The sequence below is a fragment of the Leptodactylus fuscus genome, chromosome 1 (assembly GCF_031893055.1).
Source record: "Leptodactylus fuscus isolate aLepFus1 chromosome 1, aLepFus1.hap2, whole genome shotgun sequence".
NCBI lineage: Eukaryota > Metazoa > Chordata > Amphibia > Anura > Leptodactylidae > Leptodactylus > Leptodactylus fuscus.
In genome coordinates, this window is record NC_134265.1 from 315,596,788 (window position 1) to 315,615,994 (window position 19,207).

The following is a 19,207-nucleotide window of genomic DNA, read 5'->3' on the forward strand; positions in this document are numbered from 1 at the left end:
AATTTCTATGGGTCTCCATTGTAACGTGCACAAAAAAAACCTAAATAAAACACATGTGCAGGCGCTTGGGAACAGCCACCATCTTCCTCCCTGATAACAGTAAAAGTAAGGGGATACATATCAAGACAACCCACTATCCCTTTTAGTGAATTATCCTTCTTCAGGACCCTAGAGATATGGGGACTTCACAGACTGGTGGTCCAAATGTTGCACTCTCCGTATGGTCCACATAATATACAGTCATATTACAACCATCTGAAATGGCTATAGGACCTTATTATAAACTCCAACAATCTGAAGGTTACAGAACCCATTACCAATATGTAGCTGGTGCCCGTGTATGAACTTTTAGCATTACGAGATATCGGTATGATGTGAGCGCTCTTGCAATAAAACCCTTATTTAGATACGAATCTTAGCAGCACATAAAGGGCAGGTTTAATAAGGAGAACACATTGGAATTCCTTGTGAAATAAGATCCTCTGTTGCTGCTCCAGAAATCTGTTCCTTCTTTATTAACATCATACAGATGTCGATATAAGTAAAAGAAAAGAACATGTCACATTACTTCATGGAACACACAAATATGCTTATTTATTTATCAGGAGTCATGTGATTTATTCTTTATATTACATAGATTGTGAAGGTATTACATCAGGAAGAGTTGGGGCCAACAAAAATCATGTATTCATCGTATGAGAAGAACATCTCTGCTTGCTGACATTATATTCCTTCCTGATTTCTTCATGACTTCATTGTTTACTTCCAGGGACTGAACACGTATGCTGGTCATGTGATGATCATATGGATGTAGGGTTTGTTAGTCGTAGTTATGACAACTTTTCTTGTAACGAGTCATGCACCCGTTTGTTCATCACATGACCAGATATAGCCTGAATTTGGTACAAGGACACCTTGTATCATAGTGATCTAGACAGCTAGGGGGTCCCTGCATCTCCGCAGCACTACTGTCCCATAGTATATACAGAGCAGGACAATAGATCACTATGATGCTAGGAGTCCCTGCATCTCCACATCACTACTGTCCCATAGTATATACAGAGCAGGACAATAGATCACTATGATGCTAGGAGTCCCTGCATCTCCACATCACTACTGTCCCATAGTATATACAGAGCAGGACAATAGATCACTATGATGCTAGGAGTCCCTGCATCTCTGCAGCACTACTGTCCCATAGTATATACAGAGCAGGACAATAGATCACTATGATGTTAGGGGTCCCTGCATCTCCACATCACTACTGTCCCATAGTATATACAGAGTAGGACAATAGATCACTATGATGTTAGGGGTCCCTGCATCTCCACAGCACTACTGTCCCATAGTATATACAGAGTAGGACAATAGATCACTATGATGCTAGGGGTCCCTGCATCTCCACATCACTACTGTCCCATAGTATATACAGAGCAGGACAATAGATCACTATGATGCTAGGGGTCCCTGCATCTCCGCAGCACTACTGTCCCATATTATATACAGAGCAGGACAATAGATCACTATGATGCTAGGGGTCCCTGCATCTCCGCACCACTACTGTCCCATAGAATACACAGAGCAGGACAATAGATGACTATGATGCTAGGGGTCCCTGCATTTTCACAGCACTACTGTCCCATATTATATACAGAGCAGGACAATAGATCACTATGATGTTAGGGGTCCCTGCATCTCCGCACCACTACTGTCCCATAGAATATACAGAGCAGGACAATAGATCACTATGATGTTAGGGGTCCCTGCATCTCCACAGCACTACTGTCCCATAGTATATACAGAGTAGGACAATAGATCACTATGATGCTAGGGGTCCCTGCATCTCCACATCACTACTGTCCCATAGTATATACAGAGTAGGACAATAGATCACTATGATGCTAGGGGTCCCTGCATCTCCGCACCACTACTGTCCCATAGAATACACAGAGCAGGACAATAGATCACTATGATGCTAGGGGTCCCTGCATTTTCACAGCACTACTGTCCCATATTATATACAGAGCAGGACAATAGATCACTATGATGATAGGAGTCCCTGCATTTTCACAGCACTACTGTTCTATACTACATAGAGTTGGAGAATAGATCACTATGATGATAGGAGCCCCTGCTTCGCCGAAGCACTACTGTCCCATACTATATACACAGCAGGACAGTAGATCACTAGGAAGCAAGAAGTCCGGGTCTTTGCACCACATTCAGTCTGAGAAATACAGGCAACATATAGTTAAAATGTTCAGGGCCACAATTGCTTCTGTGCACTGAGTCTTACAGTGACTGCCGACTCTGGTTACCAGAGTTAGGGTTGCTAAATAGAGGACTGCCCTATATGATGTCCATTTGTCCTAACAGACAGCAATGCCTTTAAAGAGTGATGCCCTTTTAGAAAACGTTTCATACTGTACAGTGTATGAGAGGTTTTGATGGTCCCCACTGATAGCTAAAATAAAGAGGGAGAACCGTTTAGCCAAATTTATGAAGCAATCTTCAGTTTATGAGGAGAGCTATTGCCCAGCTGAGTGCTCCGACACCTTCACTTTAGCAAGCTTGGAGTTCTCAGCACCCGACTCTCCACAAATCAATGCTTCTGAGATGTTTCTCTATAATGATAGTTTTCTCTAATAGGAAGTACTATGGGAGTTATTAAGACTTTCTGAACATGCTTTGTATGGACGATTGGCTTTGACTGTTATTAAAAAAACAAAATACCCTTAAAGGCAAGTAAAAAGTTTGATAAAAGTTTGGTTATTTTTCCAGGTGGCCACAGATGAGGACAGTGGGATCCTGCTCTACAAAGGTGACAAGGATCATGTGGCGGTGGAGTTATATCGGGGCAGAGTGCGGGTTAGTTATGATACTGGAAGTTACCCGGCATCTGCCATCTACAGGTACGATCATGGCTGCAGCTCTATCCTGGTCACTATTCTTCTTATATGATGAGCTAAATAAATAGGGTCAGTTCTGTAATCCTACAATAGAGGATACTTGACCATTATATGGTTTGAAGCATAGAGCGGGGCAGCATTTAGTCAATGCAATTGATTCAATTAGAAAATGTTCTCAATTTCAGGGAAAATACCGTATTTTACGGACTATAAGGCACACTGGACTATAAGCCGCATTGCCCATGAGCGCCTTATAGTCCCGGTTCATATATATGGGACTCGCATGCCGGCTCCCATAGAAATGAATGGGAAGTGTCCGGCAGCCCTGCTGTAATGCCGGCGTGTACGGCTGTGATACACGCCGGCGTTCCGTAGTGTGAATGCACCCTTACGGTGCCTTTTATGTATGTATGGAAGCAGCACGCAGACTTTGCCGCCGCTTCCATCCATATATAAGGCGCACCGGACTATAAGCCGCACTTACGATTTCTGAGGAAATCGTAGGTTTTTATGTGCGCCTTATAGTCCGGAAAATACGGTACACAACAGTCTGATGGTTGTCTACACTCCTATAACCCTGTATTTTCATGATTTTAATAAAGTCTTAGATAGATAGATCTTTTAAAATTATGAGATCCATTAGAGGTGCCAGCAATCCATTGAGTACTATTGCTATTGGCCCCGAAACTCTACACCATAGATGGCACGCAGCTCAGACATTACTCTCAGCAAATTGGTAAAGTTTACAGCTCCACAAATGGTATTTCCCATGGATCATTGCCTCTAGATATGTCTCCATAAACGCTTGGATCTCTTTAAGGAGAACCATATTAGTAATGTTGTCCGAAATGGCCATTAGACTAAGGGCTCGTTCACATCTGCGCCCGGCACTCCGTACTTCAGGTTTCCGTTTCCTGCACAAAACAGAGCAGGAGACGGAAAACTGGAGGAGTCTTTCTCACCCATTCATTTGAATGGGTGAGAAAGATGTCCGGCCGTGAGTGGCGGTGAGCGTTTTATGCTCTCCGCCGCGAAACCGGGTTTTATAATCCGGACACAGAGTCGGACATGCAGTACTCTGTGTCCGGATTAGAAAAAACGGTTTCGCGGCGGAGAGCATAAAACGCTCATGGCCGTACCCGGTCTGTGGTTTCAGTCTTCTGGCATGCAGAAGACGGAAACCACAGAACGGACAGCTGAACGCAGGTGTGAACCTAGCGTAAGGCCCCACTTTGCGGAAAAGCTGCTTTTTTGGTAGATTTGGCTGCGTTTTTTTTTTTTTTTTAATCCAAAGCCAGTAGTGCCTTTTTTCGAATGAATATGAAGTATATAAGAAGCTCTTATACCTCTACCTTCTGCTAAATTCACTCCTGGCTTGGGCTAAAAATATGGGGCTTTAGTCTTAAGTGTATACAGGTCGACCACTTTCTAGGTATTGTATAAGCCATACTTTCCTTATTACACAATAATAATCCATATAAAATCACATTAAACAATCATAGTACAAATGTGATTCAATAACTTTTCTTCCATCAAGGTTTGTACATCAGTCACCTCATTTCATTTCTCCCTTCACTGCATTGTAACCGGCTTATTCGTCCCCTTAATGTCAAGTGAGATTGCTCTGCCTCGTCTAGACGGCGTTTAATTGATTGGAGAGTAATAAAAGTCACCGGAGAAGGGAATCTGGGGGACACGGTATGCTAGAAGGAGAATGTGCAGGTGGCATGCAGTCATCATTAGTACAACCTTAGTGATGGAGTGAAGCTCGTGTGGTGTGACCAGCCTCAAGATACCGAGTCCACCAAATTCTTTTCTTTAGGTGTTTCATAAGCATAAAAACTTCTATTTTGGCCATTGTACAACATAAACACAGCCATATAAAGCATAACAGGCACGGCGCATTGGTGTGATGTGCTTCTCTCCACAGCAATAGAGTCTGAGTGCTCCAAACATCTGGCGCTGGCATGTTTGTAGACCATGCCAATCCCCATTCGCCTCTACCTACATTTTTACATTTTTTTACATAAACCCAATCATAAAATTCATTATGTAACACACAATGATATTGTAGATCACTTCCACATGTTTACCCATCTCTACCGCTGGTTGAGTGCCCGTGCTTTGTCTCCAGGTTTAGATCAAAGTCATTGTGGAGAGTCCATTAGATTTCTTAGAATAAGGATTACTCATAAATTAGAATAGGCTGGCTCTCTAAGATGGCTACAACTATAGCACAATGGATATTCTTATATACTGTGCTATTAAATGGTTCCCTGTTATCTTTCTTGAGAGCAAAGGATCAGATATATTGAAATCCAAATGTCCAGTCTTCTTTTCCCCTGCCGCTAGGTTCACACTAACGTTCGGGTCTCCGTTCTCAGCTTTCAGTCATCTGCCGGCAGAAGACGGAAAGCTGTCAGAGCGGGTCCGGCCGTGAGCGGCGAATGAGTGTTTTATGCTCTCCGCCGTGAAACCGTTTTTTTTTTAAATCGGACACAGAGTACTGCATGTCCGATTCTGTGTCCGGTTTTAAAAAAACTGTTTCGCTGTGGTGAGCATAAAACGCTCACAGCCGGACATCTTTCAAACCCATTCAAATGAATGGGTATGAAAGAGTCCTGCAGGTTTCCGTCTCCTGCCTCTGTTTTGTGCAGGAAACGGAAACCTGCAGAATGGAGACCGGGCGCAGATGTGAACAAGCCCTGACATCTACTGTCGAGGAAGACTCTGGAAACCACCAATACACATTAGGTGGTCAGACAGTTTTATTAGAAAATAATTCCATGTTAAGGAGCCCCAAAGGAATGTCCAAGAAGCCTTCCTAGAAATTGGTTCCATTTCACAATAATAGTCACAAGTTGTGTTTTTACACTTTTCCTAAAGACGAGAGATGGGGCGAAGGTCAGGTCCATTGCCTGTGCCTAATTCACTCTCGCTTACACCACCTTTGTGGCCTCCAATGACAAGAGAAATCTATGTCAGCTGCAAGCTAGTGAAGGTCTGTGTAGAGATGTATCACTAGATGGAGAACGGGCCTGATTCTTGGCAAAGTCTGCACCTTGCCAATATCGACATATAACTGACCCCAATATGTATAAATCTATATGGGGATACCCCTTTAAGACAGCTTGAAACTTATACAGTGAATACAACAGGGTGGACTTTTTATTTCTCAGTGGCCATAAGGCTAAAGCTGGACTATCCTGAGTATTATTCGATGAATGATCATTCTACATTATGGTATGTGCTGTGTTACGTCCAGGCACATGGAGCTGTCCCATAATCCTCTACTTGGCAGATATGCCGCCTCCATGGGACTTCCAGCATCCTCACTCCAAAGTCAGCTTCCCATGCAGTAATTCTTCCCATCATTAGGAGAAGACTGTGAGGCTCTGATCATTGGAACTCATTGTCTTCCCCTGATTTGGCATATTGTGTGTATAGCAACACCAGCAATGAATTAATTAATAAATCAGGTAACGACCATAGAGCCGGGGACATAAAGCAGCCGTTTCAGAGGCCATTACACAGCGTGACACTTTAACTTACTGTGCTGGCTTCCAACAAGCAGTAAATAGACTGGAGAGAGAAAAACACTATTGTTAGCAGCGAGCAGAGGGAACGGCGTCCTCTATTCACCAGGAATTAGAAATAAGATAGGGGAATATACTAATTGACTCATATAATCCAATGAGCAGTTATAATAGAGAGATAAAACAGCTTTATTACAGTTTACTGAAATTAGTTAAAGGGAACCTGCTGTGTTATATGTCCATGCGGTCCTATCATGTTATATAGCAGGAGGAACTCAGCAGATTGATATATAGTTTTCAGGGCAAGATGCAGAATAAATATAGGATGTTGTCGCTTACCTCTTTGGAGCAATGGCAACACTCTTATTGCTCCAAAAAGCTAACTTGCATTTTGAGAAGAACTGCTATATCTCGGCAACTTAGGCAATTCCGTAACCCTAACCTATCTGCAGAGTCCGTGTAACCTATCTATCTGCAGAGTCCCTGTAACCTATCTATCTGCAGAGTCCCTGTAACCTACCTATCTGCAGAGTCCGTGTAACCTATCTATCTGTAGACTCCCTGCAACTTATCTATATGCAGAGTCCCTGTTACCTATCTATCTGCAGAGTCCCTGTAACCTATCTATATGCAGAGTCCCTGTAACCTATTTATCGGCAGACTCCATGTAAGTAACCTATCTATCTGCAGAGTGCCTGTAACAAGCCATATGGCTTATGGTGGGGTGGGGGAGAGGGCCTTGTACAGATTTTGAACTGTAGCCCCAGAGCTTCCAGATATGTGTCTGACTCCACACAATAGTCATGGCACCACCAGTGTAAGATGAATCCTAAGTTATTAAGTTGTTGGTATAAATCGTGATTTGTTCTGCTGCGGTCATGTGCGTATAAACATTTCATTCTTCTCTTTACAGCGTAGAGACTATAAATGACGGGAATTTTCACATTGTGGAACTTGTAAGCCTGGATCAAACACTGTCACTAATAGTGGATGGAGGAAACCCTAAGACCATTACTAATTTATCAAAACAATCTTCTCTGGGCTTCGACTCCCCGCTTTACGTAGGAGGTAAAAGATATTGGTTTGTCATGTCACTGATAATAGGGACATTTATTAAGGGCCTGTCACTGTGATTAATATGTTTTCTGACCCCTGGATCACACATCAAACCCTTGCTGAAGTGTATTGATCAGACAAGCTGAAGGAATGTTATAGATGGTCGCTGCTAGTTTGTTATACTAATCCACTGTACAAACAAGACAAGGGAAAGCAAAAAAACGACCGTGATATTGTATGTTACTGTAGGTTCAGTCATCTGCAGCAAGCTTGAGAATTAAGATAGAATAAGCAATTCAAACTATACTGCAGTGAAAGCGTTAAAGATGTCCACCATGCTTAATATGGAACTTACCCACTGATATAACCTACAACTAGGGTTGAGCTGATCTTGAGATTTCAAGATCGTTATTAAAATCTGATTTCTGATCATTTTCCAGCTGATCCCGATCGTGAAATTTGCTAGATCGCCGATCGGTATCCGATCTTTCCCAATCGCTTAACCATACCTACAACCATCTTAGACAATTCTCTTTGAATAGATAGTATATATAGATAGCAGAGCATCCTACTGCTAAATTCCCCAGGGATCAACAGTAATTTGTAGGCAAGTGTTCAGTTTTCCTATAGCACCACCGCAGGAAAAACGGAGCATTACATATTTTGCACTAAAGTCAATGGCCTGTCCATAATGAATAATCATGCTGGGTCCTCCAAAGTGAGTGACTATGGCAAATAAATGGCAGCCCTGATTGGAGGACCCTAATAATGGTCTAGTAAGGTGTTTGATCATAGGTTTTCTAAGAATCTTTTTAAATGGACAGGAGTCTGGGACCATGTTAAGATACCAATAAATAGAACAAGGAGGTGCATAGTATCTATTCAGTGGGGTTATGGGCAGAATATCATTCTGCTGGTTTTCACAGGGATCTACAGTGATTTATGAGCAAGTGTTCAATTTCCCTACAGCATCACCACAGGAGAAATAGGGTATTACATGCTTTACAGTAGAATCAATAGCCTGTTAATAATGAGTGATCTTGCTGGGTCCTCCAAAGAGGCTAGTAGATTGTAGCCATGAACGGGGGACTCTTGTAACTGCCTAATGAAGTATATGACCCATAAAGACAATCTCTTTATGGACAGAAGCTCAGGACCATATTATAATGAGCCACCAATAAACAGAACAGAAAACTAGGTTCTAGCATGCATAGTCGCTTATCACTTCAAGTTAGTGGAGTTATGGAAACAAGAGTTGAGTTTTCATGACTCCAATGAATTTATGGAAGTAAGCCAGGTATGCCTAGTTATCTCTGTATTTAAGTCTGCAGTCGGATCCATTAGTTTTGATGGCGCCTGCCTTCCAGTCCCCCAAATTGAGTCGTTGAACATATTTGCTTAAAACCCTACTCAATGCTTTTAGTAAGAAAACCATATAAGGGTGAATTCACACTGAGTAAACGCTAGCTTATTCTGAACTTAAAACACGTTCAGAATAAGCGGCGTCTAAAGCAGCTCCATTCATTTCTATGGGAGCGGGGATACGAGCGCTCCCCATAGAAATGAATGGGCTGCTTCTTTCACTCCGTGCAGTCCCATTGAAGTGAATGGGGAGTGCCGGCGTGTACGCTCCGGCATGAGCAGAGCTTGCCGTATACGCCGGCACTCCCCATTCACTTCAATGGGACTACACGGAGTGAAAGAAGCAGCCCATTCATTTCTATGGGGAGCGCTCGTATCCCCGCTCCCATAGAAATGAATGGAGCTGCTTTAGACGCCGCTTATTCTGAACGTGTTTTAAGTTCAGAATAAGTTAGCGTTTACTCAGTGTGAATTCACCCTAAGGCAAAGTTTTTGAGCCAAAGCCAAGAATGGCTACAAAAGGAATGGGAAACATCTAAGAAGTACTTATGTTTCTACCTACTGCTCAATCCACTCATGGCTTTGGCTCAAAAAAAAAAAAAAACGCAGCAAAATCTGCAACAAAAAAATCTGCTTTTCCGCAACATGGGGCCTCGGCCTAAAGAGCAAATCTACTGTATGTTTGCTAAATATGGCACTGGACGGGCTCCAACTTCCTTATACTGTGATATGAATGGCAGATGTTGGTGCAAACATCAGCGGTTGTCTTATAGAAGGACTCAAGTCTTTGGTTTCTACATAGAAAGTATGAGTGGTATTTTAGAAATATCTTCGATATTAACCAGGCTTAGTCCTCCAGCTGCTCACCATATGACATAACTTCTAGTGCCATTAGAGGGAAGGTAGGGTAAATAAGGATTGCATATGCCTAGCTATGTTATACAAGGTGTTCCCTATATTGGATATAATATGAAATATGAAAACATATATGTTTTTGCTTACATCATTATATCATTTGCTATCTTGGGTATGACTCACGCTCTAATTCTTTCTTTCAAAAAATAATTTTATGGAAACCAGATTTGTGTATTTTTTTGTAATAACCCTGACTTCCAATAGAGAAACATAGAAATACAACATATTATATGAGTATGTCATCGCAGTTGAATAAGATCCCATGTCCAGGGCTGGGGCACTAACCACTGAGCCACCATTTCTAATATTTGACTAGTTGTAGTGTAGTGTAATGTTTTGTAGTCTAGTGTAGTGTTTTGATGTTGTGTCTTCTCACAATGCAGGTATGCCCATAAAGAACAATGTTGCTGTCCTACGCCAGTCTCCTGGACACAATGGAACCAACTTCCTAGGCTGCATAAGGAACTTGTACATAAATAATGATCTGCAAGACTTCAAGATGTTCAATCTGCAAACTGGAATAGTCCCCGGCTGTGAGCCCTGCCACAAGAAAGTCTGTGTACATGGAACGTGTGTCGCTACCAGTCAGTCGGGCTTCTCCTGCGAGTGCGAAGGAGGGTGGACGGGACCGATCTGTGATCAGCAATCCAACGACCCTTGTCTAGGACACAAGTATGTGGGAGTTTTATTGATACATTGCTAGAGATGGCTGTAGTTGGGTATCTTTATAGATGCAGTAGATGGAATATTTACTTGACCTGGATGCTTATGTCAGTGGAGGGTGATCAATATTTCAGCCAAAAATATAGAAGAGCAGTTTATGTCTCATTTTTCTTCATTTCAAGATTAATCTGAGAGAAAGTGATTCCCATGGATGAGCTGCCTGACAACTCCAAGTAAAAGACATTGTTACTAGAAATGAGCGAACACTGTTCGGATCAGCCCTTCCGAACAGCACACTCCCATAGAAATGAATGGAAGCACCTGGCACGGCGACCGGCCGCCGGCAAAGAGTACGTGCCAGGTGCTTCCATTCATTTCTATGGGAGTGTGCTGTTCGGAAGGGCTGATCCGAACAGTGTTTGCTCATCTCTAATTGTTACCACTGTTTCCTTAGTAAGCAGTCTTAATAATTGGTAATTGGTAATTTAGGAGTTTGAAGGCAGTTTTCTCCTATTTCATAGTTTAGACCACATGCACCCCACTGCCGAGTGGGGTGACTAAAGTGTATGGCCAGTTTTATCACCCATATGATCACCCTTGCTACCACTTTCTATGGGACTGATGAGAATAGGCAAGTGTTGTAATCGGCATATACTATATGACCACCACTACACAGAGCGTTCCAACACTGGCGATGGGTCTTTCAGTGACCCCCATACTGATCACTTATCCTGTGGATAGTTGATAAATGTCATTCTTGAGAAAAACCTTTTACAACTCAGACCTGGTTGACTCTGTTGCAGCTAAAAATGGCAAAGTAAGACATCTACCCCATGCCGAGCAGCCTGCATTGGCGGCAATACTAGAAAGTAGATAACGCCTATAAGGAAACATTGAGATAAAATAATTTTTGGTATGTCATAGACAAATGTGAGAAGATTACATTAGTGAAGTTGTGACCTCAGACTGTGGATTTCCTGAAATCTGCTCAGAGCAAATCTAATTGAAGGACCATTCACACTATAGATTGTTATGTCAGGACTTCATTGATAGAAATCTCTGTGCAGAATCACATGAGTATATATAGATTATGGAAATCAGCGATGATCTGAGATCCAGACTCCATCAGAGTGATTGTCACATGTATCTATGACACATATTGTTGGGATTTCTTGGTAGTTTTGCATCCAGCGTGCACTGACTACAATGTGTTAATACTTCTTGCAGACTAGATAGGTGTTATGTCTTCACTCACTGTTATGGCTCCCGTGCTCTATGATGGAATGTACACGATAAAAGCTGCCTTATTAGTGACATACCATAATCCGGCCATTTAACCCCTGTGATACTACAAGTCACAAATCCAGGACCAACAAAGGAAGTCCCTGCTCATAGGTCTTGGCGATCGTTGATGGTTTTATATGGTTTTCATACTGCTGGAATCACATACAGCCCAAAATTCCAACAGGAATTACTCTGAACCGCTGCAATATTTCAGAGTAAATATAAAAGTAATTGACAGGTCTCTCCCTGAAAGACACCTATTAATTGTACCAGACCAGATATGGAGAAGCCAAAGCCAAAATCCTGCATCATTGCAGCAAAGGCTTGTTGGAAAGTCGGGCGTGATGTTTAAGGGAGCTTCCCATAGAGGGCAGCATACAGAGGCACTGTTTCCCTATTTACATCTTGGGAAACATATTTGCATATTCTTCCCATGATCCCCCACAGTGGAGCAAAAATGGCTTTGTAAGACTCCACACACCTACAAGGTGGTCTCTCCCTAAGGAGTGACAATATCCCCATAATGCCTGATAGACATACTTGCCAATAGTTGGCAAGGGATATCAGGGCAAACTGTGTGTGAAGCCATACTCCACTATGGCCATTGCTACATGCTCTTTTTGACCTCCCCACCCAACTTTTTTGTGACAAAGACACAAAACATACCGACTATGCCCCCTATTCGGTGGTGACTGATGCATAAAGTGGCCAGGTCACATATAAAGAGCCCTCCAGAGGTGGAAGCATGCCACCGGCCCAGGAGATTTGCCAGCCCTTTCAGGAGGCCTCCCTTTTTTAGGAGGAGTCTCCAGATGTTTCCAGGAGAATTGGCAAATGTGCTGATAGATAAGACACCATCTTCAACGTCACGTTAGAAAAAGTGGCAAGTTTCATCATGGTGTCGTTCATCTTACCAGAAAAAATAAAGCTGCATGCTGTGCCATTTTTACTGTCATCTATAACTGGATCTGCATCTGAACCTCCTACGCAGATGTGAACAAGGGCCTAGCTGTGTGCATATAAATGTATGTAACCTGGCTGGACATCAGAACCCCCGTAATACTCTCCATCATTCTCCTCACCGGTACGCTTTTTCAGAGCGGCGTCATAAATTTTTTGCGGCAGCCAGACAAATCTCTGTCTAGAACATATTCTCTTTTATCTTTTTAAGAAGAACGTCTGTTTTCTAAGTTTTTGGCACAAAGTTTCTTATCAATTCTAAACTACTTTTTCCTCCTTGTTTTTTCCCTCTTCAGCCTTTACCTCCTAGCATCTATGTCATTTTTATATTGAATTTATGCCGCTCTGACAGCTCGCAGCTGAAAGATGTTCGCAGTACCTAGCACATATGCTGCTCTTGGCAGAAATACAGCGCAGACTTGGAGACAATTTATTTGTTTATTATAATTGTTGAGAAGGGTGTGAAATTCTCTATAACATTTTTAAAGAGGGAGGATTGTGGTAGTGGCGACTAGTAGTTGGAGATGGTTTCCAGATGTAGGAATTATGTCTTAAAGGGGCAATCGGTCTGTGTCACTGTGCCAGTGTATCTTGTGACCCTTATCTTTACTGCTAGCTTACAGATGTAGCAGAGCTGAGATTATTTTATGGTGTACGTATACCGTTAAACTGTATATTACCTGTGGTTTTACATAGGTCTACAGGTAAACTTATAGGGTACATAGGACTGGGTGTATCCTTCATGCATTGCCTTAGCTGAGTGACTCATTGCATTTAATGGTGCCCATACACAGATAAAGGGTTGTCCAGGAATTGCAGATACTCATGGGGCAGCAGGAGGAGGCGTAAAGTGAAAAAAGCATATTCAACTGGCCCTGGGTCTCCATTGTCCACAGATGTTGGGTGTTCCTAGTGGCATAACTAAAGTCTTGTGGGCCCCGGTACAGTCTTTTGTCCGGGGCCCCCTACCTCACCCTACAGTGAATTCTTGATAGTGATGGGTACGAGAGCTAAGGAGTTTAATCCACTTTAGTGTGGTTCGGGTAATCTGTGGGTCTTCTTGGTTTATGGGCCAGATGGAAGCTGCAATCTCATTACTGATGCCAGTGCTTATGGGCCCCCTAAGGCTCCTGGGCCCCAGTGGGAGTGCACTCTCTGCACCCTCTCACGTTACACCCCTGTCCGTTCATCTTGTGCCGTGCCACAAAGTCTCTGGCTTCAGCTATTTCTGGAAAGGGATGGGTGATGTCATTCACATATGTCTTCGTTTCCTTCACTGAGACCACTGATCAGTCTCAGCGGTCACGTTAGACTCAGGACTCCCAGCAACGTAGCACTGAACAGACAACGGCGGTGTACAACAGAGCACCAGGGACTAAGCTTTATTTTTTTTATTTTATACCTGCTCGGTTTCCCCATGCGTTGTTCCAATTCCCGATCAACCCCTTCAGTTCTCCCAATCCCCACATGAACAGTCACTCTATTTTGGCCATGTGGACATGTGTTTTCAAAAGGTATAGGATTAAGATCCATCATATGCATTTTGAAGTCACTGTCCCTTTAACCCCTTCCTGACATGCGCCGTAATAGTACGGCGCATGTCGGGTCTGTAACTATGGTGACCGCCCGGGAGCCGGGCGGCCGCCATAGCCGCCAGGTGTCTACCGCCATTTTGGCCGGGATCGCCGGCTCCTGGAGCATGCTCCAGGGCTGACGTCCCATTGCCATGACAGCCGGGAGCCTTGTACAGGCTCCCAGGCTTGTCTGCAAATCCTCTCTTTTGCAGGCTGGTCTATGCAGCCTGCAAAAGAAAGGATGCTTTTTTGCAATGCATTGCAATGCATTAGCATTGTAATGCATTGCATTAGTGATCAGACCCCCTGGGGTTCAACACTCCTAGGGGGTCTAATAAATGCAAAAAATAAAAATAAAAAAAAAGTTAAAAATATAAAAAAATATAAAAAGAATTAAAAGTTCAAATCACCCCCCTTTCCCTAGAACACATATAAAAGTAGTTAAAAACTGTGAAACATATACATGTTAGGTATCCCCGCGTCCGAAATCGCCCGCTCTACAAATCTATAAAAATATTTTTCCTGTTCGGTGAACGCCGTAGCGGGAAAAATAGTCGAAAGTGCCAAACCGCAGTTTTTTCACTGTTTTGATTCTGATAAAAATTTGAATAAAAAGTGATCAAAGCAATAACATTTCCCGAAAATGGTAGAACTAAAAAGTACACCCGGCCCCGCAAAAAAAGACGCCCTATGCATCCCTGTACACTTACATATAAAAAAGTTACGGCCGTCGGAATATGGCAACTTTTAGAAAAAAAATTTTTTAACACAGTTTTGGAATTTTTTTTAGGGGTCAAAATGTAAATAAAACCATATAAATTTGGTATCCCTGGAACCGTACCGAAACACAGAATATAGGGGACATGTCATTTTGGCTGCACAGTGAACGCCGTAAAACCAAAGCCCGTAAGAAAGTCGCAGAAATGCATTTTTTCTTCAAATCCACCCCATTCTGAATTTTTTTCCTGCTTCCCAGTACATTATATAGAATAATTAATGGTGGCATCATGAAGAAAAATTTGTCCCGCAAAAATTAAGACCCCATATGGCTCTGGGAGCAGAGAAATAAAAAAGTTATGGGGTTTAGAAGGAGGGGAGTCAAAAACGAAAAACGAAAATCAAAAAATGCCATCAGCGGGAAGGGGTTAAGGCTTACTTCCATTATTAGCATTGCAAGGCTGCAACTACTGAATGTTGAGTATCTGGGAAACCTTGGACTAAGTTTCCCAATGTTCTGCATTCTTCACATCCAGAGCTGCAATCGTAATTCTGCTGGATTGCTATTACTGGAGAGCAGAGCACTGTGAGAGGGGCACAGCTGAACATAAGAAGTTACAATATTAATAATGTAAGAATTATTTTACGTTAGATTTCCAAAATCAGATAATAGAAATTTGGAAGCAGCTCTGGATGTGAATGTAGAATATCACATTATATCCCTCTAAAGCAGCAGAAAATAATAGAAGCAATATAATGGTTAAGTATTTATATTAATATATATTGTACTTTTGGTTCATGTCTTTTAGGTGTGTACATGGCACCTGTCTGCCCATCAATGCGTTTTCCTATAGCTGTAAATGTTCCTCCGGCTATGGGGGAGTCCTGTGCGATGAAGCCGAAGAACAGATTAACCCTTGCCAGTCACTTAAGTGTAAACATGGGAAGTGTAGGATCTCAGGCCTGGATAAGGCCTATTGTGAGTGCAGCGCTGGATACACCGGAGACAGTTGTGATAAAGGTAAAGGCCTTATATACAAAGGAGAATATATATATATATATATATATATATATATATATATTTATATAGTTGTCTTCAATGGACTCACAGGGTTGTGGACTTCTCTTTGGTGCTTGTTATGTTCGGTAACATTTTTGCTATTTATATACTTGTATTTTTCTGTTTTATTTTTTATTTTTTTAAGAATTCCTGATCAGAGCAGGTGCAGAAGGTCTTCAGTGCCACACAAACCACTCTTTATCTGTCTCTCTACTAACCTAGTCTTGTCTTGTTGCTTTAGCTTTCTTTTGTTTCTCTCTTAAAAACATTCCAAAAGATTTTATGTTTTTTTGGTATTATTATTAACTTCATGTAGTTAGGCTCAGTATGCATTTGCATCATCTTCTATGGCAAGAATAATGCAGTCTGCATTCCCTACAAAACTTGAGATCCCCATTATGCCATTTGGATTATTGAAGAATTATTGGGATCAGTTCACATTGTCTTACTGGATGGTATGGTGCTGACGTGATCAGAGCCTTATATAATACTGTATGTACCGCTCAGACTTTGATCACATTAGCATCAAGACTTCCAATTATAACAAAGCCATGACTGCCGTGTAGAGATGGGCGAAGCTCTTTTTTTTGGTTCAGGCTTCTTGGGTCCAAGATTAGTTTGGGGTCAAACAAGTTTGGTAAGAACAACTTAAGATGTGCCCCAGAGTCACTGCTGAGACCTATGATTGAGTCACCAATCGTGACATCGGCAAGCCAAGCATCATGACGCTTGGTATACCCATGTGATCATTTGGTGGCCCAATCGCAGGCCTCAGTGGTGGCCTCAGGTGCATATTATCACAAGAAAATCCCCAAAGCCGTGAAGAGGCCAAAAGAGGTAACAGAAGATGAGTATGGGTGCATTCACACTGAGTAAACGCTAGCTTATTCTGAACGTAAAACACGTTCAGAATAAGCGGCGTCTAAAGCAGCTCCATTCATTTCTATGGGAGCGGGGATACGAGCGCTCCCCATAGAAATGAATGGGCTGCTTCTTTCACTCCGTGCAGTCCCATTGAAGTGAATGGGGAGTGCCGGCGTGTACGCTCCGGCATGAGCAGAGCTTGCCGTATACGCCGGCACTCCCCATTCACTTCAATGGGACTGCACGGAGTGAAAGAAGCAGCCCATTCATTTCTATGGGGAGCGCTCGTATCCCCGCTCCTATAGAAATGAATGGAGCTGCTTTAGACGCCGCTTATTCTGAACGTGTTTTACTTTCAGAATAAGCTAGCGTTTACTCAGTGTGAATTCACCCTAAGAATGTTTTTTGGTTTTGGCACCTGTGGGCCTCCACAATTATATTCTGAGCTTATCCTAGAATATAATGTGGCAGCCGTATTTCTTCACCAGAGTCGAATCTCCATTTGTTTGGTTTTGTAAAAAAAAAAAAAAAAAAAAAAAAAAGAACAATTTGGAATATTCAGGTCTAGTCGGTTTGCCCATCTCTGTCAGGTTTTGCTGTTTTGGTATTTTTGATAGCAGACATAGTGCCGCTAACCACATTATTCTTATTGTTAAAAATAGAAGAATTCCAGGGGCAACACGGTGGCTCAGTGGTTAGCACTGCAGCCTTGCAGCACTAGAGTCCTGGGTTCTAATCCAGCTAGGAACAACATCTGTAAGGAGTTTGTATGTTCTCCCTGTGTTTGTATGGCTTTCCTCCCATTCTACAAAGACATACTGATAGGAAAAAAATGTACATTGTGATTCCTATATGGGGCTCACAATCTACAAATAAAAAAATAAGAATTCTCAATGGCATATTGCACAGCACAAATGTGAACAGTGCCTAAACCTTTATCACTGAAGGTCCCACCAATGAGACCAACACCGATCAAGAAACTGAGAATGATAAGAGGTCAACTATCTACATCAGCTTCATAACCTCTGAATGGAGCGGGCCCCCTGTTCTTGTGATCGCCGAGATCCCGCCGGTGGGACCCCCAGCAATCAGATGCTTTAAATTTATTTAAAGCCCTTTATTTTAGATTAAAACAGAATTTTCCAAAATTTAGCTAATAAACAATTAATGGCGTTAATAATACAAAAAACAGTCAGGCCAATATTAATATACAATATTTAGCAATGCTGTATAAAAAAAAATAATGGAAAATTAAATTAATAATGTAAAATCATCAAGTTAATAGTATATATTATCAAATGAATATTATACAATTATACAATTATTATTATAAAATCACATTAATATTATAAAGTATCAAATGAATATTATACAATTATCTAATTAATAATATTATAAAATCACGTTAACATTATAAATTATCCAATTAATATTATCCAATTAATATTATATCTTCAAGATAATATTATACAATTATTACATTTACATTACCTAATTATCGAATTAATAATATTCAAAAATTGTCAAATTAATATTATACAATCTAATAATAAAATTTCTTCAAGTTAATATAAAATTATTTTAAAAAATGAATTATTTTAATTATAAAATAAAACCTAATAAACTGATAATATTGGTATTGTTATACATTTTTGAAGTCCAATAAAGTTAATTTCCCCTATTTCATGTCTGTGCTCAAGTGTACATTTATAGATTTGTCTGACTTTTTGTGTTCATAATTATTATTACTTTTTATTATTAATAATTTCTAAATGTCAAATATTAACCCTTGTGACAAGTGATGTTTTCTGCTTTAATTATTGTCAAAAGTAAATGTCTCACATGCTTACTGTGTAGCCTTAATGTTGTAGGAGATAAGAAAAATATGGCTTGTTTTTTTTCCCCCAGAAACAGTGCCATCATTGTCCACAGGATGTGTCTGGTATTGTAGTGAAGCTAATTTAAAGGGATCCTATCTTTCAAACACAATTTTTTCTAACTAACACGTTGGAATAGCCTTAAGAAAGGCTCTTCTTCTCCTACCTTTCGTTGTCTTCTTCACACCGCCGTTCCGTAGGAATCCCGGTTCTTGTCGGTAAGTAAATGAGTTCTCTCGCAGCACTGGGGAGGGCCCCAGAGCTTAAACAGCACTGGGGGTGCCCCCAATGCTGCCAGAGAACTCTACAGCGCCGCCTCCATCTTCTTCTGGAACGAGGTCTTCACTGTGTCTTCTTCCGGCGGTAGCTTTGAACTTCTAGGCCTTGGGCCTAGGGCAAGCCGACTGCGCATGCCCGCTGGTCACGAGAA

The 19,207-nt window shown here is 41.6% G+C and overlaps 1 protein-coding gene across 7 annotated transcripts in view; it reads left to right on the top strand.

Annotated features, from left to right (window-relative positions):
* Positions 1–19,207, top strand: part of SLIT2 (slit guidance ligand 2) — a 260,033-nt gene that overhangs the window by 237,163 nt on the left and 3,663 nt on the right. For all 7 annotated transcript variants that reach the window (XM_075259851.1, XM_075259802.1, XM_075259816.1 and 4 more), the window contains 4 exons: positions 2,782–2,912; positions 7,359–7,513; positions 10,162–10,450; positions 15,786–15,997. In XM_075259851.1, the coding sequence (XP_075115952.1) occupies positions 2,782–2,912; positions 7,359–7,513; positions 10,162–10,450; positions 15,786–15,997 (787 nt within the window). The remainder of the gene's footprint in view (positions 1–2,781; positions 2,913–7,358; positions 7,514–10,161; positions 10,451–15,785; positions 15,998–19,207) is intronic.